The sequence below is a fragment of the Mus musculus genome, chromosome X (genome assembly GCF_000001635.26).
Source record: "Mus musculus strain C57BL/6J chromosome X, GRCm38.p6 C57BL/6J".
Lineage (NCBI taxonomy): Eukaryota > Metazoa > Chordata > Mammalia > Rodentia > Muridae > Mus > Mus musculus.
In genome coordinates this window covers 153,368,346-153,392,155 of record NC_000086.7, presented here as the reverse complement: position 1 = coordinate 153,392,155, position 23,810 = coordinate 153,368,346, and the positions used below count along the sequence as shown (strand labels likewise).

Genomic DNA, 23,810 nt, shown 5'->3' with positions numbered 1-23,810 from the left:
TGCAAGTTTAAGGTCAGGCTAGTCTACATAGTGAGTTCCAGGCTATGCAACTATAGTAAGGCATTGTCTCAAAAAGGAGTAGGAAAAAACCTCAAACAAAAGGAAACCTAGATTGTTAGTAAACAGTACAATCTGAACAATATTCATTACATTTCCCATTTCTGGAACCAAATGCCTGGAAAGACACATTAGGGAAAAAAGGACTTATTTTGGCTCACAGTTTGAGGAATGAATATAGTCCATTATGGCAAAGTAGACAAGGTGATGAGAGGCTCCATTAAGTCAGGAGCTTGACTCACATCTCTATAGATCAAGAAGCAGAAAGAGGATAGAAAGTATGCATGGGCTATAAGCCTAGTCCCAGAGATTCACCTCCTACAGTCAACCTCCAACTGCAAGAATTTCCGTAACCTCCCTGAAACAGCACAACTAGCTGGAGAGCAAGATTTCAAACACATGAGCCCATACGCGGAATTCTACATGCAAACTGTAACAGAGATCCAGGTTGCTGACACTTTCCACCCTATTATAACTCTGTTCTCTCATCTGATACTTCCTAATGAACAATCTGAAACAAAGTCATCTACAATAAGAACAGGTGACTCAGTGGAAAGAGCACTCAGCAAAAGCTTGCTTCTGTGTAAGGTCAGAAATGTATACATAAAAAGGAACGGGAGAGTTGTTAAGCCCAAGTATTTTAGATAGCTCCATGCTTGGAGACTTCAGGTTATAGCTGGATTGTATCATGAGACCTGCATGCTAAGGAAAGGAAAAGAGGGGATTAGTATAAGAAGAACTACCACAGCACAGTGTGTGTGTGTGTGTGTGTGTGTGTGTGTGTGTGTTATATATACATACAAATACACACACACACAACACGTACTAAAGAAACTTACGTAGGAGGGTCAAGAATTTGAGGCTAAACTAGGTTTCTAAGTGAGCTTCTGTTGCAAAAGTTAATTAATTGGGGTTAGAGAGATGGCACAGTTGTTCAGAGCACTGGCTACTCTTACAGAAGACCTAGGCTCAATTCCCAGCACCCAGATGTGGCTCACTACTATCTGTAACTCCAGTTGCAGGGGATCTGATGCCTTCTTCTGGGCTCTGTTGATGCCATGTGACATGGTGTATAGACATACACATGGGCAAAACACCCATATACATAAAATGAAAATAAATAAATCTAATTTTTTCTTCGGCTTTTTTCTAGACAAGGTTCCACTGTGCAGCCCTGGCTATTTTGAGATTCACTCTGTAGTCCTGTCCCGTTTAAAAGAAATGCAGGGAGAAAGATGGAGCAGAGCCTCAAGAAATGGCCGACCAATAATCAGCCCAACATGGGATCCATTCCATGGGCAAGCACCAATCCCTGACACTATTAATGATACTCTGTTATGCTTGCAGACAGAAGCCTAGCACAACTATCCTCTGAGAGGCTCCACCCAGAAGCTGACTGAAACAGATGCAGAGAGCCTCAGCCAAACACTGGAGCTGGGGGACTCTTATGGAAGAGTTGGGGGAAGAATTGAAGGAAATGAAGGGAACAGGAATGCCACAGGAGACCAACAGAATCAACTAACCTGGAACCTTGGGGGCTCCCAGAGACTGAATCACCAACCAAAGAGCATACATGGGCTGGACTGAGGCCCCTAGCACGTTATGTAGCAGATGTACAGTTCAGTCTTCATGTGGGTCCCCCAACAACTGGTGCAGAGGCTATCCCTAAAGCTGTTGCCTATCTCTGGAATCCTTTGCCAACTGGGCTGCCTTATCTGGCCTCAGTGGGAGAGGGATGCACCTAGCCCTGCAGAGACTTGATGTGTCAGGGTGGGGAGGGATACCTAGGGGGCCCCACCCTCTCAGAGGAGAAGGGGAGGGGTGGGGGAAGGACTCTATGAGGGGGAACTAGGGGGCAGCAATAGGGATGTAAAATGAATGAATGAATGAATAAATAAATAAATAAATAAATGGAGAAAAATGTCTATCAGTCTTTGTTCTTCTACCCCTCCTTTCCCCATTATAAAACTTCCAAGGCATTTACAGCTTTGCAGTTTTAATGTCTCGTGCCAATCAGATTTTCTTAGTTTCTTTTAACTTACTGCTAACACCTACTAACCCTCTCAAGTGTTCACTAATTAACTGTATACCTGTTAGATAATTGGACAACAGAATGGGGTCCAGGCTGACTTCACAGGTTTGGAGTAGTACCAGGAAACTATTTGGTTGATTAAAAATGTTAGTTACTGATCATTTCAATATTCAGAAATTTTTACATTAGCCTGTAAGAAGACTGACACACACCTGGATATTTTAAGACTAAAGATAACCTAAGTGTAGTGGTACACACCTTTAATCCCAGACCCATAAGGAAGAAACAGAGTGATCTCTGAGTTCAAAGCCAGCTTGGTCTACATAATGAGTTCTAGACTAGGTAGGACTACCTTGTCTATCTCTCTCACCAAACAAAAGGGAAAAGTCTAGACAGTTACACATGAGTATTGACACTTAAAAAGGAGAATATAGGGAATATAATTTTGTTTTACTTTTATTCGATATGGTAGTAGCCCATCTCCACACTTCACAACAGTTTCACTATGTGTAGAATTTATTATAATTGTTCAAGGATTTCTCCTAGGAATTCCTATTTTCACTACACCCAAATGAATAATTGGCTTGTTAAACTGCTGCCATCATGTGGCACTCTGAGCTCACTGCACCCTGAAGAAGTCTATTTCTTTTTCTTTTTTTCTTTTTTCTTTCCCCCCAGGTTTAAGAGTTCTCTGGTGGAATTTTTTTTATTAGATATTTTCTTTATATACATTTCAAATGCTATCCCGAAATTTCCCTATACCCTCCCTCCACCCTGCTCCCCTACCCACCCACTCCCACTTTTTGGCCCTGGCATTCCCCTGTACTGGGGCATATAAAGTTTGTAAGACCAAGGGGCCTCTCTTTCCAGTGATGGCCGACTAGGCCATCTTCTGCTACATAAGCAGCTAGAGACACGAGCTCTGGGGGTACTGGTTAGTTCATATTGTTGTCCCGCCTATAGGGTTGCAGACCCCTTCAGCTCCTTGGGTGCTTTCTCTAGCTCCTCCATTGGGGGACCCTGTGTTCCATCTTACTGTGGTTAAAGAAGCTTGTGTTCAAACTGAGGTCAGTGTTATCTAGATATACACCAAAACCCGATGAGGACACATCAGAAAAAAAAAAAAAAGCAAACAAACAAGCTACAGGCCAACAGCTTTGATGAACATAGACACAAAAATCCCCAACAAAGTATTTCAAACTGAATTAAACAGCATATAAAAATAATAAGCCATGGTTAACTTGTTTTCATTCTTGGTGTGTCAGGATGGGTCAATGTACACAAATGAATAATGTAACACAGTACATAAATAGGATCAAAGATAAATATCCCAGGATAATCTTGATAAATGTGGAACAGGACTCAGATATAAGCCTGGAAGAAATTAGGAACAGGAGGATCACATCTCAACCTGACAAAGGACACAGTAAGCGTATAATCAGCATAATTCTGAATGAGGAGAGACTAAAAGAGCTTCTTGTAAAAAATAAATAACTAAAACAAAATGTATACAAGCCACACTCTTTTTAAATACAATACTGAAATTTTATGCATGGCAATAAGGTAAGAAAAATAAGAAAGAAGAAACAAAGAAAGATAGGCTGAGAAGGTTCAGTTGGTAAAGGTGCTTGCTACCAAGCCTGGCACTTGAAAATCCATATGGTGGAAAGAGAGAACCAACTCCTGCAGTTTGTCCTCTGACCTCCATACAAATACCTGTGGCACAAGCACCTACCCAACACACAATATAAATTGATAAGTGTCATTTTTAAAGTAATGAACTCCAATCACAAATGCCGAAGATTATCCTGAAATAAATCTAGCCAAGGAGACAGAAGACCAAACGATGGAAGACTAAAAATGCAAATTATAAAACACTGAAAAACAAAAACAAACAAACAAACAAAACCCGTAGCTATTCCAACATGGACAGACCTCCCAGTTTCTTGGACAGGTCAAATAAGTATTATAAAATGATCACATTTCTGAAAGCAATCTCTACTTATTAATGTAACACCTATCACATTCTTAAAAAAAATAGAAAGAAAATCTTGAAATTTATATTAAAGCATAAGACCGAAATAGTCAAAACAATCCTAAGGGGCTGGAGAGATGGCTCAGCAGTTAAGAGCACTGGCTGCTCTTCCAGAGGTCCTGAGTTCAATTCCCCGCAACCACATGGTGGCTCACAACCATCTGTAATGGGATCTGATGCCCTCTTCTGGTGTGTGTCTGAAGACAGCTACAGTGTACTCATATAAATAAAATAAATAAGTCTTTTAAAAAATCAATCCTGAGGAAATGTATAATGTTGAAGGTTGTTGTGAATTGCCCTGGTGCTATTGATATATTGATGCTAATTCTGCTTCCTCAAGAGGAGCTGCCCAGATGAGGAGTGGATCATGGACTCAGGTGATTTCATGGGAACCTTGTGCTCATTTTGACTGGTCAAATAAAGTCTAGAGCCTGTGATTGCGCAGTGGAAGAGAAAGGTAGATCTGGGGGTTTTAGAGAGTAATGGAAGAAAGGAAGAAGGAGAGAAATGAGGAGATGGAGGAAAGAGAGAGGAATAAGAGGTAGAAGGAAGATGGAGCAGAACCACGTGGCCTGGAGAAGCCACAGGTAGCAAGGAATCTCATAGCTGGGGAATAGAGTACTATAGTAGTAAATCTGCCCAATCTAGGCCTACAGTTTATAAATATTGTAACTGAGTTGTGCATTCTTTATTCAGGCTTATTGGGGTTGGAGATTTACTACAATAGAAGGCACTATAATATTTCATTTCAAAACATACTACAGAGCATTAGTAACAAAATAAAACAAACATAGTACTGGTATAAAATCAGACACACATACCAACAGAATAGAATAAAGAATCTAGAAATTAACCACACATCTATAGCCAGCTAATCTTTGACTAAAGCAAAACAAACAAACAACCCATACCGTTATGTTTTGGTACAAAAGTTATGTCCCTAGCTGGTAATGCTAGGAATGACTGCATTATGAGGGTCATGATCAACAGTTAATACATTCATGCTCTTAAAACTCTGTATCTCTTTCTTGTACACCACCATGAGGTGAGCCACTTTCTTCTACCATGATGCTCTGCTTCACCAAAAGCAACGGAGGCAGGCAGGTGGCCATAGACTAAAACCTCTGAAATCAGGAACCATAATAAATCTTTTCCCCTTAAAGTTGTCTTACTTCAATATTTAGTTCCAATGACGAGAATGGCTAATATAAATATACTTGAGAAAGCTCATCCTGAAATTGTGCTGGGGAAACTGGTTATATCCACATGCAAAACATTAAAAATATATCCTTAGCATTCACTAAACAACACACAACTCAAAGTGGGACTGAAATTAGTGTCAGACCCATCATACTGAAACTATTTGAGCAAAGTATGTGAAATACTTCAAGATGTAGGCATGAGCAAGAATCTCCTCACAATGACTCTAATAGATCAGGAAATAAAATCAAGACTTGACCCATGGTATGATAACAAATTAAAATGCATCTGTAGAATAAAGGACACAGTCAACAAAAGATATTAACAGCCTACAGAATGAAAGAAAAACCTTTGCTAGTCATTCATAGGGAGTGGATGGGTAGGGGAGCAGGGCTGGGGGGAGGGGGGAGGGAACTTTCGGGATAGCATTTGAAATGTAAATAAAGAAAATATCTAATTAAAAAAAAAGGAAGGTAGGTGAGATAGATGATCAACAGCCAAAATAGACAAAGAAATCAGAAAAGTTAACAGGAAATGGGTAATTCACTCTCTAAATGGGAAGATAATGTGAACATACACTATTGAAAAGAAGAAATACAAATACTCCGGTAAATACATGAAAAAATGGTTAGCTTTTACCCATCACAGAAGAAACCTATATTGAGATTCAACCCCAGCCTGGTCAGAAGGGCGATAATCAACAAATAAACAAATGAATAAACAAACAAATAAATAAATAAACAACCAATTGATCAATCACAAAGTACTGAAAAGAATATGGAGAAAAATGATTTCTTAAGATACTGTGGGTGGAAAAGTGAACTAGTCCATAACAAACAGCATGGGAATTACTTAAACAACAACAAAAAATTGGAGGTGGAGACAAAAGCATCAAAAATTCAAGGTCAGCCTCAGCTACATAGCAAGTTTGAGGGCAGACAAAGCAAAAATCTATGGGACTAGTGATGTAGCTCAGTTGGTAGAGTACTTGCATAGGATGGCATGCATGATGCCTTGGGTTTAATACCTAGCAATGAAAAACTAGGCACAGTAGCATACTTGCTTGGAACGTACCCGGCCTTTTGTTTTGCTAGTTTTTTTGTTTGTTTATTTTTATGAAAGTGGTTTTCGGGTAAGAACAACGCAAAAGGGCAAACCCCATAAGTGATCTCCTCCTCCTTGTAGCTTTTCTCTCTCTCCCTAGGCTCATCACTATGTATCTATGTATGCAAGTATGTACTGGAGTTGGAATAGTGGCAGGGGCAGGGGCAGGGGCAGGAGGCAGGGGGCAGGGCAGGAGGCAGGGGGCAGGGCAGACCTGTATGGATTCTGCGGTGAGCTTTCAGGTGAGAGCTTTTGGTGTACACTTTGCTGCATCCTGCAAAGTCACACTGATGAATCCGTCTTCTCTTTAAGTCAAGAGACTCTTCTCCCTGCATGTGGACCATTGTCGCTGGCCTAAGCAAAGAAAGAGACACAGGACCAATTACAGTGGTGCTATTTCATACCATCTTATCATTTATGCAAATTCTAATGCTAGCTCCCCTGGAGAAGAAATAGTTGAAACCCTGGAAGCCATTCTTTGAACCAGGCTATTTTGCTGAGGAAATGCAGCTTCCTGAGAAAGGACCGGAGGTGGTAATATTTCCTTGTCAAACAGTGTGAACATTTCACTTCAACAAGTGCCATTCTTGTGCTTAACAAAACACATTTTCCATACAACATGTTTTGCTCAATGCAAGCTAATTGCTCCCAAACCATTTTATGATTAGAAGACCAGGCTACTTTAAACTTAAAGAGAAAAACACTACAAAACTACAATTTATAAGAAATTAGAACCTTTTTATTCATGGCTAGAATTCATGATATATACAATTTGAATGTAACTCTATGAACATGTGCAAACATTCACATGTACACACACTTGTATAGTTCTTGGGAAAAAGCAGCTTGTTTTTTTTTTTTAATTTTCCTTAAACTCTTACTATTGTGTCCTGTTAATTCTACCTTCATACATGGATACCTGTACACACATATAATTGGCATGCATGTGTACACACACATGGGCGTGTATACACACACACACACACACACACACACACACACACACACTTTAAGTACTCACTCATGATGAAATCCCTGGAGACTCTGTAAGGCTGAAGAGCCACTTTCAATTGCACTCTCATCACTATCACTTGGAAACTCCAGTGGGCACATGGAGGCGGGGTCAACTTTGACTGAAAACAAAGAAAGGGGTGCTACTACTGTAGACCAGAATGTACAGATCTCTATGATTATTATCGGGATTCCCGGTTTGCCCCATATAGAGAAGTGGACGTAAAATAGAAAAATCATTCAAAAAGAAAGAAGAGAAAGGCAGTCCCTTCTCAACCTTGTTTAGCATAGGAAGGGACAGAGGTGGCTTTGAAAGGTGGGCAGCTGTCCTTCTAGTGGATTTCCCTAGGACACAATCTAAGTGTGATCCATCCACCTCTAGGCCTCAGACTCCTGGGAAAGAGTCTACAGAAAAGACAGCTTCACTATATCCTGGAGGCACTGAAGTCTATGACTAGTTCCGTGGCTTGAGAGAAGTCCTAGGATTATCCCAACATTTACAGCCCTAAAAACCTGACTGTAATAACACCCTTTGGTGACGATAACTATTTCAAATCATGTCAGAAGCAAGAGACTTCCTTTGATCATTTCTGATTATAAACTAAAATAAACATAATTATATAAAGGAAACTGTGCTGTTGAGGACAATGTTTTTGTTTGTTTGTTTGTTTGTTTGTTTACATCAAAAGAAGGCTGGGGGCAGAGTGCAGTAGTACAGTACTTGTTTAGTATGTGTGAGATGCTCAATTCAACCAGAAGACTACAAAATGTAAATATATAGATCCCTGTGGTGGGTGTCTCTGGAGAGTGCACAGGCACATCCTAACACAGGATTCTGGAGAACATCTAACTCGGTTAGGAAAAGTCCTTCACATTCTTGAAGTCAAATAAAATCTTAAAAGCAATCAAACCTTAAAAGGAAGGTTATATAGGTGTCAACTAATGGCCTGCACAGGAAATGTGACTATACTGCAGAGACTCTTAGACAGAGACCACAGAAAGTGTCTAAATAACCAGAGCTAAGCATACCTAAGTATGGTAATGATAGGAAGGTTGAGTTTTCTACCAATAGCACAGGAAAAAAAAAAACCCAGCACAATAATCTAGAAAGTCACAGGGGAAGACAGTGTCTTAGTGAGTGTCAACATTTTTGTTCTTTAGTTTGTAATTTAACTCAGTGTTCAGATTTTGCATTTTGCTTTAAATCAGCAGTATTTTGAATATAATGCTTTAAATGATTTTCCATTAGATAATAGTATATGAAGATGCTAGGAAAATACAGACTATTTCGCTCAAGAATATGCATTCCTGTTTGAGAAACATGGTCTAAAGGAGATCAATTATATGTTCTTCCGTGACAGGGTCTCCTTATGTAACCTAAAGCTAGCCTGGGATTCACAATCACTCTGCCCAGCCGTGTAATCTGAGACTACAGATATGTGCCAAGACACAGAGTTCATTATATAGTCTTAAGCATTATATAGAAATTATTTTTAAAACACTTTTAAAAAATGATTAGGACAGTTTCCCTTTGGAATAGTGTCCCTCAAAATTGCAAACGGTGAAAAGAGACAAGATAGGCTCACTAAGGAAGGGAAGATCTCAGAAGGTTCGTGAGTTGAAGAAGTGGTAAACTGCTTGCTTACCCGATCCAGCACTTTTGCCGTCTCCTCCAATGAGTGGGACAGTAATGGCTGCAGGGCTCCCATCTGTAGGCAGACTGGTATAGACCATAGGCAAAGACTGGACCACCAGTGGGATTGTCTTTAGTCCACTCATCTTATTTGGCAAACTGACTGAGGGGATGGTGTGGATCACATGTAAAATCGGCTGGCCACCGGTCCCCTGAGACGAGGCCAGGATAGAGCCCGGAGTGAGAACAGTAGGAATGGCTGCCGAAGTGACTGTGTCAGCTGAAGTAGGCACCATAATGGCTTGAGGTGCAGTCGGTGGCTTGGGAGGACGGATTGGAGCTTGCAGCATGCTAGCAGGCTGGAGCGGAGCCTTCGGTTTGTGAAAGGAGAGATCAACAGGTTCCACCTGGGGCATGTTGAAATCACTCTCCAGGAGCTCTTCTGGGGGCTCGATCTTGATATCATTAAACAGAGCTGGGTTCTCCATTGGGCTGGCAGCCAGGAATGATGGAGAAGTCATATTCCTTCTGTCTGCTCTCGCAGAAGGATCTCTGGTCGGAACAGGGCCAGTGACCTAAAACACAATTACAAAAGGAGACAGCCACCGTTGGTAGTCTAAAGAGACATGGGAACAATGAAAGAAAGAAAGCTCCACTCTTCATGGGAAAGATACATGATGCTGAAAGAAATGAAACAGTAATGCACTAAAGAATAAAAAAGGAAAGAGAATGTTATTAAGCACCATTGTTAAGAACTGGTATTACAGCATCACACAATTGATAAAAATCCTTTTCATAATTTTTCACAATCAAAGATCTAAAATGAAATTCAATTTTAACTTGAAAAATCCAATAAAAGGATATTCATTTAGAAAATAGCTCTTCAAACAAAAAAGGAAGGAAGAAAGGAAGGAAGGAAGGAAGGAAGGAAGATTTTACACAATCTTCCTGCAATTGCATTGTGCTAAGTCCACTGACAGCATTTATGAATAAGACACAGCTAAGAAGTACATACGAACTGTAATGCTGAGATAATATGAGTAGCTTATAAATCATGCCAAAATAAGTGATTTGACATACGAACAAGAAGCTTCAGAGAAACAAAAGAGGAAGTGGGTGTGGCACAGTGGTACATCACTTGCCTAGTCAAATCAGTCACAGGTTCCATTTCCAACAGGAGAAGGGTTTGCTGGGGCGGGGGAGGGGGTAGGTGCTTTGTTCTAGCTAGAGGAAGGCTTTAAGGAGAAGGTGACATTTTAGATGAGTCAGAGTTAATAGGCTTTCTCAAGGAGAGAAAAGAGGTAAGAGGAACACTTCTATTTGCAATGGTATATTAGTGGGTACAATGCACAGGCAATGTGATACAGGGGAATGGTTGACTTTACATGCAAAATTCTAAATTATGGAATATTTTTAAAAAATACATGCATGGCTGTAATTCCATCAATTGGAAGGCTGAGGAGGGAAAGGCCAAAGAGAGGTCAAAGATCTTGAGTTTGAGCCAGCCTGGGATATACAGTAAGACTTGGTCTCAACACACACACACACACACACACACACACACACACACACTCCCCCACACATGCACAAAGATAGAGAGAGAGGCACAAAGAAAGAGGCAGAGATTTGCATCCCCATATTCAGTGCAGTTCTATTCATAATAGCCAAGATATGGATGAAATCTCTCTAGCAATTGATAAAATGATGGATAGTATTCATTCCCAAAAGGAATACAATCTTGTCATTACTTCAACATAGATGAAATTGGAGATCTTTATTTTAAATAAAATAATGGAGGCACAGAAAGATAAGCATACCATGATCAGACTCATGTGTGGAATCTTATAAAAGCTCAATCCGTACATATTGGGAGCAGAAAAGACTACCTGAGCTTGGGGAAAATGGAAGGAAGAAGGAAGGGCAAATAATGTCCAAAAGGAACCAATCTTGTTTAATAAAGCACAGAACCCTAGAATGCTATCTCATAGCTACTGTGTGGCTACATACAACACTGGGCTAGAGAGACGGTTCAGCCATTAAGAATGTTTACTGCTCTTGCAGAAGACTTGCTTTCAGTTCTCAGCACCTACATGGCAGCTCACAGGCACCTATAATTTCAATGTAAGGGACACTCAACATTGTTTTCTGCCTCCAACACGCTGCATGCGCATGTATTCATATAAATACAGACATATATATATATATATATATATATATATATATATACATACATACATACATATAAATAAATATAAATTTAAAAAACAAAGGAAAAGATTTTGGAAAATGTCATGATAAAATGATAAATGTTTAAGGAATTTAAGCACATTAGTCAATGTATACAGATATCCAAATATTACATGGCACCATAATAATATGTATGGACTTTGTTTTAAATTCACCAGTTAAAAGACATTTAAAAATACTAATCAATGGTTATTGAATATATAATATCAACATATAAAGTCCCAACCTAATTAAAATATTTGTAAAAACTGTATCTAATCAGATGTCAAGGATGCTGTGTACTGTGTATACAATAGCCAAGAAACATAAATCATGAAAACGGCCCTTGAGATGGTTATGCCACTTCAGCTGATAACAGAGCAAGCCTTCAGTCTCTGACAATACGATATTTGAGTTATGGAAATTTTAAAGAGCAAGAGATGTTCAAAATGCCTACTTTACATAAAACTGAGCTAGTCTTCAGTTATATATTTGTAAATAAAGCAAAAAGGGGTTCAAAAAAGTCTGGGTTATGGAAGAGTAGAGGGACATGGACAGATTTTTCTGTCCAGTGAGTGACAAGTCAGCAGTGAATGAGGAGTGAGGACACTACAAAAAGACACAAACAGAACCGTGTTGGTAAGACATTCGGAGAAGTGTCACTACTGTATGGTGGTATTAAAGAGTTTTTGCTAAACATGAGGTATGACGAAACTACTATAGCAGTAACTATTATGTTTAACTAATAAAAAAATAAAGGCCTGAATTCTGCAAAAGGTCAGGAATATGGAGAGATAGTGACCTCTTGCTGTGACTTCATTTACAGACCACCCCCAGGCAAGAGCATTCTAGGGACAGAAAATGAATCTATACTCAACCTCCAAAACTTAACCAAACGACCATCTGCTTTTCTCTCTTGCTTGCTGAGACAATGTTTTCCTGACTTGCAAGCCCCTGTGTCAACTTGGGCCTTGTGTTCATTTTTTTCCATTGTGCTCCTCCAGATGCTTTCTTCCACCAGTTTACAACTATCTAATGCCATGGATAATCTGTGTGGATTAATGCCCTCTTGTGAAAGGGGGATCAGCAAAATCCTTAGCAGGAGCAGGTATGCAGTCAGCTGAAGATGAAAGCAATGAAGCCATCAAGAACTGCTTTACGGGAAGCAGGGGAGGGGGTGTACGGGGGTGGGGACTGGAGGAGGCAGGGAAGCTAAGGAGATGGCTCTGTGGTTAAGAGCAGAGGTGCTCATGCAGAGGACTTAGCTTCAGTTCGCAGCACCCACATCAGGTGACTCACAACTCCCTGTAACTCCAGTTCAGGGGATCCAATGTCCTCTTCTGGCCCCTGTGAGCACACACACACACACACACTTTTTAAAAAATTAACTGTTTTACTAAACATGGCTTTACTGCCCTCTGGACCTCCCCAATCAATTTAAGCTACCATTTTTCCTACATTCCTACTTGCCTCCGACTGACTAGCTTCATTCACTGGTTGAAAAAGTAGAATCAAAAGAATCTGTTAGCACCCATTTCCATAGGGTGTTTTTTGGTTTTTGGTTTGTTTGATTTTTTTTTCCTACCAAGGCTTTCAATGATACTGCAGTTATCATAGAAGCATGTGTTGTTGTAAGATGTAATATTTTCTCTCTTTTATTCTTTTTAAAAAGATTTACTTTCATCTTTAATTATGTATACAGCTATAAGTATGTGCATTTAATTCTAGGTGTCAATGGAGGCCAGGTGCTGGGAACTGAAGCTAAGTCCTTTGCATGAGCACCAAGTGCTCTTAACCACAGAGCCATCTCCTTAGCCCTAGTAAAGCAGTTCCTGGTGGCGTCATCGCCATTTCAACTCCACCTGCTCCTGCTAACAGGACTTTACTGACCCCCTTTCACAAAAGGGCATTAATCCACACATAATAATGCACACATGAGTTATGGATTACATTAGATGCTTATGAAAGGATGAAAGAATGAATATGGAGAAGCGCAATGAGATTGAATTCCCTGGACCTGGAGTTGCACATGGCTGTGAGCTGCTTGATATAGGAGGAACCGAACTCGGCATCCTCTGCAAAAACATTATACACAATGAACCACTGAGGCATCTCCTCAGCCCTCCACATGACAGTTTCTTTAATAAGATCATTGGTACTGATGTATAAATAGACACAACAAGGAAGTACCTAGTTAAAAATTGTAATGGGTTTTCTAGAGCCTATGCTTTAGGCCTAGAATTCTAAGGAAGCCAAAATTCTGAGTCTTAAATATAAAACAGAAACTATATGTAAATTCCCTTTCGCCAAGGCCATTGCTAGGACAAAGAGTGTTGCCTACGATAACACTATCAGCAGGAGAGCTTGTGCTGATCTACGGTAACTCTCTTTGCTGAAAACACTATTCAAGAATATCCATAATGGAAACTGAAACAAAGAAGCAATAGAAACAAATACATACTCATTGCTCTGATGAGAGAGAATGTTACAGGCCCTGTTCAAACAATCCATCTTGCATTGTGCGTTTATACACCAAGCCTGCTTTGTGATTTGTCAATATCCCACCCAAATTGTCCGCAATGGTGCTTAAATCACCGCTCTCTCTTGCTCCATGGCTTTGAAATAAATGTTAGGTGGTTATTTAGACCTTAGTGTTTTAGTAGCTTCCTCAGAGAATATCATCACGTTTTCCTTCTGGACATATTGATTTCATGTGTGCTTGTTATGCGGAAATGAATCCAGCCTATAGCAAGTATTTCCTGGGTGTTAATGCTTCTCCAAGCAAGCTTCTTAGGAGAATGTACTAGAGAGTAGCTGTCAAGGTTCTTCTTACCTTCATTCCAACTGTTGTGCAGTTAGGACTTCTTGTGGGACTCCTAAAGTAAGAGTAGGGGCTGTCTCTGACTACATCGCCTGCCTTTGGATCCCTTTCCCTTAACGGAGCTGCCTTGCCTATGCACAAGAGGAGAAGATCCACCTAATCTTACTGCAACTTGATATGCCAAGGCTGGTTGATGTACATGGGAGGCCTGCCCTTTTCTAAGGAGAAAAGGTGAGGGAGAAGGGCAAGGGAAAGGGAGGGGCTGGGAGGAAAGGACAGAGGGCAAGAAGATACAATTGGGATGTAAGGTACATTTAAAAATATGAGAAAAAAAAGATAATCAACCCATATTTATTCACTAGTATAAGCAATACTTTTGTTTGCACGGCCTGATGATTATCTTTTAAATATGATCAAAATAATTTAAGTAAGAATCCTGATATGCGGGACTAATATCCAACATATATAAAGAACTCAAGAAGGTGGACTTCAGAAAATCAAATAACCCCATTAAAAAATGGGGCTCAGAACTGAACAAAGAATTCTCACCTGAGGAATACCGAATGGCAGAGAAGCACCTGAAAAAATGTTCAACATCCTTAATCATCAGGGAAATGCAAATCAAAACAACCCTGAGATTCTACCTCACACCAGTCAGAATGGCTAAGATCAAAAATTCAGGTGACAGCAGATGCTGGCAAGGATGTGGAGAAAAAGGAACAGTCCTCCATTGTTGGTGGGATTGCAGGCTTGTACAACCACTCTGGAAATCAGTCTGGCAGTTCCTCAGAAAATTGGACATAGTACTACCGGAGGATCCAGCAATACCTCTCTTGGGCATTTATCCAGAAGATGCCCCAACTGGTAAGAAGGACACATGCTCCACTATGTTCATAGCAGTCTTATTTATAATAGCCAGAAGCTGGAAAGAACCCAGATGCCCCTCAACAGAGGAATGGATACAGAAAATGTGGTACATCTACACAATGGAGTACTACTCAGCTATTAAAAAGAATGAATTTATGAAATTCCTAGCCAAATGGATGGACCTGGAGGGCATCATTCTGAGTGAGGTAACACATTCACAAAGAAACTCACACAATATGTACTCACTGATAAGTGGATATTAGCCCAAAACCTAGGATACCCAAGATATAAGATATAATTTGCTAAACACATGAAACTCAAGAAGAATGAAGACTGAAGTGTGGACACTATGCCCCTCCTTAGAATTGGGAACAAAACACCCATGGAAGGAGTTACAGAGACAAAGTTTGGAGCTGAGACGAAAGGATGGACCATCTAGAGACTGCCATATCCATGGATCCACCCCATAATCAGCTTCCAAACACTGACACCATTGCATACACTAGCAAGATTTTATCGAAAGGACCCAGATGTAGCTGTCTCTTGTGAGACTATGCCGGGGCCTAGGAAACACAGAAGTGGATGCTCACAGTCAGCTGTTGGATGGATCACAGGGCTCCCAATGGAGGAGCTAGAGAAAGTAGCCAAGGAGCTAAAGGGATCTGCAACCCTATAGGTGGAACAACATTATGAACTAACCAGTACCCCGGAGCTCTTGACTCTAGCTGCATATGTATCAAAAGATGGCCTAGTCGGCCATCACTGGAAAGAGAGGCCCATTGGACACGCAAACTGTATATGCCCCATTACAGGGGAACGCCAGGGCCAAAAAAAATGGGAATGGGTGGGTAGGGAAGTGGGGGGGGGGGTATGGGGGACTTTTGGGATAGCATTGGAAATGTAATTGAGGAAAATATGTAATAAAAAATATTTTTTAAAAAAAGAAACCTGATATGCAGTACTATTTATCCTATATTCTGTATAAAACAGTCACTATAATTTAAAAAAAAAAGAAACAACAACAACAACAACAACAAAAACCCCATGCACTACCTGAGTTATTTTCTTGTTCTACATAGCATGTCCTAGTTGGGTTTACAGCCCTAGAATTTTGGTGACTCACTAGGATGACTAAGGATGGGTGCCACATTCTATTCTTCACTGAATACAATGACTACAGATTTGAAAGCCCACAGGAAAATTAATGTAAAGCTCTATGAGATTTTTCTGTGTTAACATACGCTTTTCCTTCTTCAACCCTGTGGTCCAGTTTCAGGTTTTGAGTGTCCTCTAGTCAATAATTAACCACTCTCCAAAGAGAGAATGGCTGCTGCCTTTCCCCAGTTGTCTTGTTAACGCTTGTAGCTACAGCTTGCCAGTATTTCTGGCTATGTGTGGCCAGTCCAGAAACTTGGGAATGGTGTAAAAGATATTTTACTTCCTATCGTCCTCCTTAAATGCCCAGGATCCTAATCCATTTATAAAAAACAAACAAACAAACAAACAAACAAAAACCAGTATTTGAGTCTGCATTTTTCTTAAGTTCGTTACTGACAAATTACCAGAGATCATGGAAAAAGGCAATTCTACAAAGAAATCCAGACAGAAAAAGTGGTCACTTTCATAAATATTAGCTCTTGAACATCTGATGAAGACAGCCTTGGCTTCAGGAGAGTAAGGAAAATCAAGTGAGGGAAACCAAACTGTTACCAACTGTTAGTTGAAATAGCTCTGATGTGGGGCTTTAAAGCAGGAAGGCAAGACAAGAAAGAAAATGAAAGAACAAAATACTGCAGGCAGCACAGTAAGTAGAAAGGAGAGGAAGGAGTGTTGTCATGGTAACAAGATAAAACCCAGGCTCCTCCCCAAGAGAAAGATAAAAGCTGTTTTTGTCCACAGGTCTCTTCTAGCTTTGCTCTGGGTTTAGACTAATCATTTTCATGCCTGGGTGCACTTGTGTGTGCGTACACATATATTATGCACATTCAATTATTTTGGTCGAAAAACCAGTTTTACCCTCCGAAATTCCAATCCTTCTTCAATAATGCCATGATGTGTTTCAGTATTAAGAGAAAAATGGATGGAGATGAATATTATTAAAAGGCTAAATTTAATCTAAACCTAGAGGAATTTTGAATCTTACATCCCCATCATCTCAATGGTATTAGGAAATAAAGCGCTATTGGACAATTCCTCTTTATACACACTAATGAATGTGACAATTTTAAGAGACTAGAATACTAACAAAAGCACACAGGGGGAAAAAAAAACAAGATCAGAAATGCATACACCTGTAATCCCAGAATTCAAGGGGCTAAAGCTGGAAGATATTCAGTTCCAGACTAGCCTAGACCTATAAGAGCCTTTCCCAGAGCATGAAAACAGACAAAACCACAGAATATAAAAATATGCATATGTATATATGCATAGATGAAATCTAGGTATTTGCTTTGTATGCAGCATGGAAATATTAGTATCTAGCTTGAAACTGAAAGTAAAGAAAAAAGGAGCAAATAATTTCTTTTTGTGTATGATTGCTTTAAATGATACATGATCAAAATTATTTTAACAACTACATTCTTGTATTATGTATTAGAAAAGTAACATTATACCAAGCTGAAGAATGGTCACCCAAAAATGATTTGCTCATATCTTAGTGCCCAGAATCAATGAATATCACCAATTTTGGAAAAGGATCTTTGCATATAGAATTATGGATTTTTTTAAGACAGGGTCTCTCTGTAGCCCTGGCTATCCTGGAACTCACTCTGTGTACCAGGCTGGCCTTGATGTTACAGAGATCCACCTGCCTCTAACTCTGGAGTGCTGGGATTATTAAAGGTGTGTGCCACCACTAGACAGAATTATAGATCTTAAAGCAACCATTCTGGAATACCTAAATGGTGGGATTTAGTGGTCAGTATCTTTATAGAGACTACAAAATAAGATGATGTGAACACACAATCAGATAGCAGAGTGATAGGGCCACATGCCAAGGAATGCCTACACCTACCAGATGTGTGAAAAGAGAAGGAACTTATTCTCTAACATGTACATTTTGATAGTCCAGGACAGTGGAACAACATTCTTTGAGATGTCTGTTTCTAGGATTCTTCAAGAATAGATCTCTGTTATCTTATTAGCCATCTGGCCAGCTCACAACTACCTGAAACTACTTCAGCTCCAAGGGGATGAAATGCTTCTGGCCTCCAAGGGCACCTGCACTCAAATGCACATAGTCACATAAAGACACACATTTACATTCAATTAGAAAAGTAAATCTTAAAAAAGAAGTAGAAAAGCAAGAGAAATGTTAATTATATGTGACATAATAACAACTGAAGATAGTAAATGTGAAGTTTAGGAGATGGAAAGCATTGTTAATAAGATATGAGATATTTCCATGCTGCCACTGACAATACAAAACCAGGAGTGAGACTACATGAATGACTGATAGAAATAAATTAGTATTCCAGGAGTATGAGTGTACTAAGTATTTTTGGGCATTAGACTGTCAGGGAAAATTCTATAGAAGATATAGAATTGAAATCTGGGCTCCCAAATATGGTAAGGATTGGACAGACTTACTTAGTTACAGTCCTGGTAGACAAAAAGAAGTTTAAGAAAATATGCCATTGAAAGTATCTCTGAAATGTTTGTGTGTGTATGTGTGTATGTATGTATGCATACATACATACAAGATATCATTATGAAAATATTGTTCATTTGGGGATGTGGCAATTCTTACAGAGTTTTAGAGGATAGTGTGATTATTTGCAGGTGATACCCAGCTATTAAGGGGCAAAGTTTCTTGATGCAGCTTACTTTCAAAGTAAAATGTGGTGTGTGTGTGTGTGTGTGTGTGTGAGAGAGAGAGAGAGAGAGAGAGAGAGAGAGAGAGAGAGAGAGATAGGTAAAATGTTATCAGTCAAAGGACATATATGGGAAGGAACATGCATGACACAATAAGACACAAGTTTCAAACAAGAGATTCCACTTCAAGAAAACAACCAGAATTAGAAATAAAAGAATATGACAGCCAAGTGCTCCATTTATTAGGTATGACTACAGAAATCAAAAAAATAGACAGCAGTATGTATGTCCTAAGTTAGAAAGCTTTCTTTTAGTATTATTCTGTATTACTATGACCAAGCTCCAGTGATAATTTGCAACAACTAGCAAGTTTGTGATGTACTAATAGCTTCTAGATGGCAGCAAATACAAAGGTAAACAAGGTATTAAATTCAGTTTAACATCATTAAAACATTACAAGGAGTCTCATCCAAATGCATACGTAACTTAGATCCAATTATATGCCATAGACCAATCATTCACTGATTAAAAATAGGAGTCATTAGCTGGGCATTATGATATACACCTGTAATTCCAAAACTTGATAGGAAGAAGCAGGAAGTTTACCCTAAATTCAAGGCCAGGCTGGTCTACATACTGAGTACCAAGCCAACAAGAGTTATATACTGAGGATTGATCTCAAGAAAACAAAAAGGTACATATGTGCACATGTCTATAACACACACACACACATACACGGCATATATGACTCCTAAATTAAGGAACAAAAATCCGTCAATTATGGGCATGCTACTAAGGCCAAAAGAATCAGGTGAGTACAATATAAAAAAATTTGGATATTCAATATACATGCAATTTTGACAGATTTTTCAAGGTAATTCTGACAGTATCTGGGGCTTACTTATATGATGCCTTATAACTCAACCCTGAACAAACAGGCATCATACAATGCCTATAATCCCAGAACTCAAGAGTCTGGCAGGAGGTTTGCTATGAGTTTGAGGGTTTGCTATGAGCCCAAAGTTATACAGCAAGTTCCAGCCCAGCCTGGTCTATGGAATAGTAAGAGCCTATCTCAAAAACAAACACTTGTTCACATCATTTAAAACCAGTTTTCTTTTCTGTAAAACGTGAACAATGAGACTAGTGATAAGTTAATATTCTGTGACAATTTAGCAGGACTATAGTGTCAGGTGGCTGGTTAAACGTTTTTCTAGATGTTTTCAATTTTTTTTTTTGAGACAGGGTCTCACTATGGTGCTTGATATGTGGTCTAGGCTGGCCTTGAACTCATAGAGATCTGATTGCTGCTACCTCCTGACTGTTAAGGCGTGGGATACCACAACCAGCTTCTTTTTACCCCTCAATAAAGCAAGTACTTTACATCACTGTTGGAATTAGCCAGTCACATAAAGTGCAGAGGCTTCAATCAATAATTAAAGACCTTCATAAAACAAAGACTAAGCCTCACAGACATACCTGGGAAGATGAAATTCCAACTGAGAAATTCTCCCCACCAGACTGCCCTGTGAGCAGTTAGTGGGAGCATTTCTTAATGATTGATTTGGGAGGGGCCAGGTGAGGCCTGGGTTATAAGCAAAGCAAGGGAAAAGAAGCAAGTAGTGTTTTCTCAGTGGCCTCGGATTCCTGCCTTCAAATTCCTCCCTTGATCTTCTTTGATTGTGAACTATAAACAAATAAACCCTTTCCTCCGAAAGTAGCTTTTTTGGTCATGCTGTTTATCACAGCACAGAAGAAGCAAACTAGGACACCAAGACCAGTTTTCACATTGAAAGTTGGAATTGCTTTGTTCCTTCTGTTTTGTCGGTCTGTCTATTTTGTTTTGGACAGGATCTCCTTAGTAGCCCAGGGTGGGCTAGAAATACCCATTTTCCTGGCTCAATCTGCTTATTGTAGGGATTATAGACTTGTGCCACCACATATAAAAACAAACGTGGTGGCACAAGTCTATAACCCATATATACATACACACACACAGACACACACACACACACACACCACACCACACACTACTCACCACTCACCAAAAGTAGTGTACTAGCCAGGGTTCTCCAGGAAAACAATTAACAAGGAAATAGGGTCAAGAGGATGTTTCCTTAGAGAGAACCTAATACGCTGTTCAGCAAGGCTACCAACAACATTAAATAAAACAAAGCACACAATTTTCACCATACCAAAAATATGGGACAGTGCTAAATAAATGGTGATGGCTCTTCACTAAAGACTGTAGGAACATTATGAAGCTGTTTCTTCAAGGTTAGGCAGACCCCTTAGTTGGAACTCACAACCAGACATTCAAATCATTCTGGGAAAATCTACCTTCCTTTATCCCTTCTCATTTCCTATCCATGTCATTTGAAAATGGAGCTTCAGTTCTCTAATGTCTAAGAGATGGATATCCAACACACAAAGCTCACCTGTTTGAATACCTGCATCGAACCACTTTCTGATTTAATTCGGACATCCATGTTGTCTATGAATTTATCCATATCTAGAAAAGATACAAGGGGAAAATAGTTTTTAAAATATTGAACCCAATATAGGCATAGAGTATGACATGTACACTTCGTTTTACCTTATGTCCTCTATGAACAGCTTTTCAGACAAACTTTATACTAGAAAGTCATTAAAACATTCTGAGTTGATCTACTCATAGAAAAGATCATCATTTGTCTCAGACTCTAGTTGCCTACTTCCTATATATAAGTCCTTCCCTTCCTTCATCTAAGTGAATCCAGCCACTCTGACCTGTCCAATTATGGTAATTATCAAAATAGTTCTATGGTTTTAAAACCTTTCCATTTCTGGTCCAGTTCTTGTTTTTTGCTAAGGACTTTTAAAGTGCTGTATGGATATCGACCAGAGCAGTATATGTACAAAGCCAACCAACAGACCACTTTTGTCTACACATCTTAAATCTATAAGCTAAGCATAGTTAAAATCAGTTTTCACCTTCCTCTATAAATAGCTGCCCCTCTTACAAAGAGATGGCACTAGTAGCTTCATTCAAATATTTTGAATCACCTCATAAAAAGTACCTATGTTTTCCTCTGCAACAGGTTTTGTTTATCACAGTTCAATTTCAGCAGAGACGAAAAGAGGTTAGGGATACAAACCCAAATCTACAGTTTACCTACAAACTAACTAGTCGGACTTCAGATTTCATTTATGCTTCCTCTACCCTGCCTGGTTTTAACCCTTAGGAACCGAAGACCAGACAGTAGATGACTTGTAATTTGTCCTCACTAGAATAACGATTTGTCAAGGACAGTATGACTGCAAAGGAAATAAACTTTGTGACACTCCTACAGGTTTTCCTGGCAACAATCAAGCTCTTCTAGCTATTGAGCGCCCCCCTCTGGATTATAAGAGAATTGTCTGACCGAACAGGGATTTTTTTTTTCCCCTGCCATCTCACCTCCTTTCCCAACTCACCTCCTTTCCCAACTTAGGAATTGGAAACAGCTATTCCTTGTAACACGTCTCACTTCATGTTAACGACGCCACTTGTGTGTTTCATACATAACCTCTTCAATTTTTTCTCATGGTTCCGTACATTTTCCCAATTCTTGTTCTTAATTTCAAAAAAAGCCCCCCTCCCTTCTTTACTCCCCCTTTCTTTCTGTGAGATCAAGATAATGTTTTACACTGCCTGGAACTTGCCTGTACCACAGCCTGGTCTCAAACACAAGCAATCCTCCTGCCTTACCCACCCAAGTGCAGGTAAATACCACACCTGACTCCTTGCGTTTTTTGTAACTACCCTGATAAACATTCAAAAATTTGTTGAATATCTACCATAATTTCAGACAATGTTCTCGGGCCTTAGAAGACATGCAGGGGTAAGCGCTTAAATTCAGGTAGATGTCAAAGTTCTCTTTCATCTGGCCCTAACTGTTCTTATTCCTTAGTATGTATTTTCCTCCATGGCCCTATCCCTGGGAGGCTCTATAGAAGCAGTAGGGCTCTGCAAATGATAATGTAAAATCCTATAATTCTAGATGGACAAGTTGAGTTGGACAAAGAAAAACACTTTTTCCAGTTATACAATGTGACTCATGAGCATCTAACTCTAAAATCAATACTCTCTGCTGCGTTTTCTTTGTGCCTATATATATATACATATACATATACATATACATATACATATACATATACATATACATATACATATACATATATATATATATATATATATATATATATATGCTTGACTCAACCAGAGTCTAAACTGGTAGTATTTTGCCTAGTATAGCCTCTGAATTTTCAAATGAAACTGGAAACAATTGGTTTCAACTGTCAAAATTCTCTAAATTCTTCCTTTAATTTTGTAAAGAAGTGTCCTTGAGAATTACGGCTTTTTCAACTAGGAATGGTTTCTTCAGTTCTTGACTTTCAATAGATAAAATAATTGATTTTAAATTCTTTTTTTTTTTCTGTTTTGTGTTGCTGTATCTTGGCTGCAAATATTCAAACCACCCTCTTCATACTGCATCTTGTTTTGGACAGGCTCTCAGTGTGCTGTAGCCCAGGTTATCCCAGAACTCATAACACCACCCCCTGCCTTAGCTTCTGAAGTGTTTGGATTATTAACAAGTGCCACCATTACCAGCTCAAAATTCTGTAATAGTAAAAAAAAAAAAAAAATGGGGCAAGAGTTTCTGGTTTCTGAACTCCTTGTAACAATAACCAGCACATAGATTATTGTAGGATTTCTTAAGTAAATAAGTATACAAGTGTTTATTTACCAACACCTAGCACAGATTTTCCCTATTCCCTAGTCATGCTCCTCTCTGTACCCCTCCCATTTAGCAGAGTGGAATGCAGGTAGAGGCATACACAGAACTTCATCTTCAAAATTTAAAGGCCATGCCCACCTTTAAAAGTTCTAATGGTAAATTTAAAAAGCCAGTCAAGTCTTACTTGCCCTGTCTATTACAATTTTTTTAGTCGAAGGGCATACAGAGGCTATCTGACATTTGAGAATGCC

The 23,810-nt window shown here is 39.3% G+C and overlaps 1 protein-coding gene across 13 annotated transcripts in view; it reads right to left on the bottom strand.

The window, feature by feature from the left end:
- Positions 1-23,810, bottom strand: part of Klf8 (Kruppel-like factor 8) — a 173,587-nt gene that overhangs the window by 6,770 nt on the left and 143,007 nt on the right. For all 13 annotated transcript variants that reach the window (XM_017318503.1, XM_017318504.1, XM_017318506.1 and 10 more), the window contains 4 exons: positions 21,238-21,311; positions 9,086-9,647; positions 7,450-7,561; positions 6,643-6,782 (listed from right to left, as the gene is read on the bottom strand). In XM_017318503.1, coding sequence (XP_017173992.1) covers positions 6,643-6,782; positions 7,450-7,561; positions 9,086-9,647; positions 21,238-21,309 — 886 coding nt within the window. In that variant the 5' untranslated portion in view covers positions 21,310-21,311. The remainder of the gene's footprint in view (positions 1-6,642; positions 6,783-7,449; positions 7,562-9,085; positions 9,648-21,237; positions 21,312-23,810) is intronic.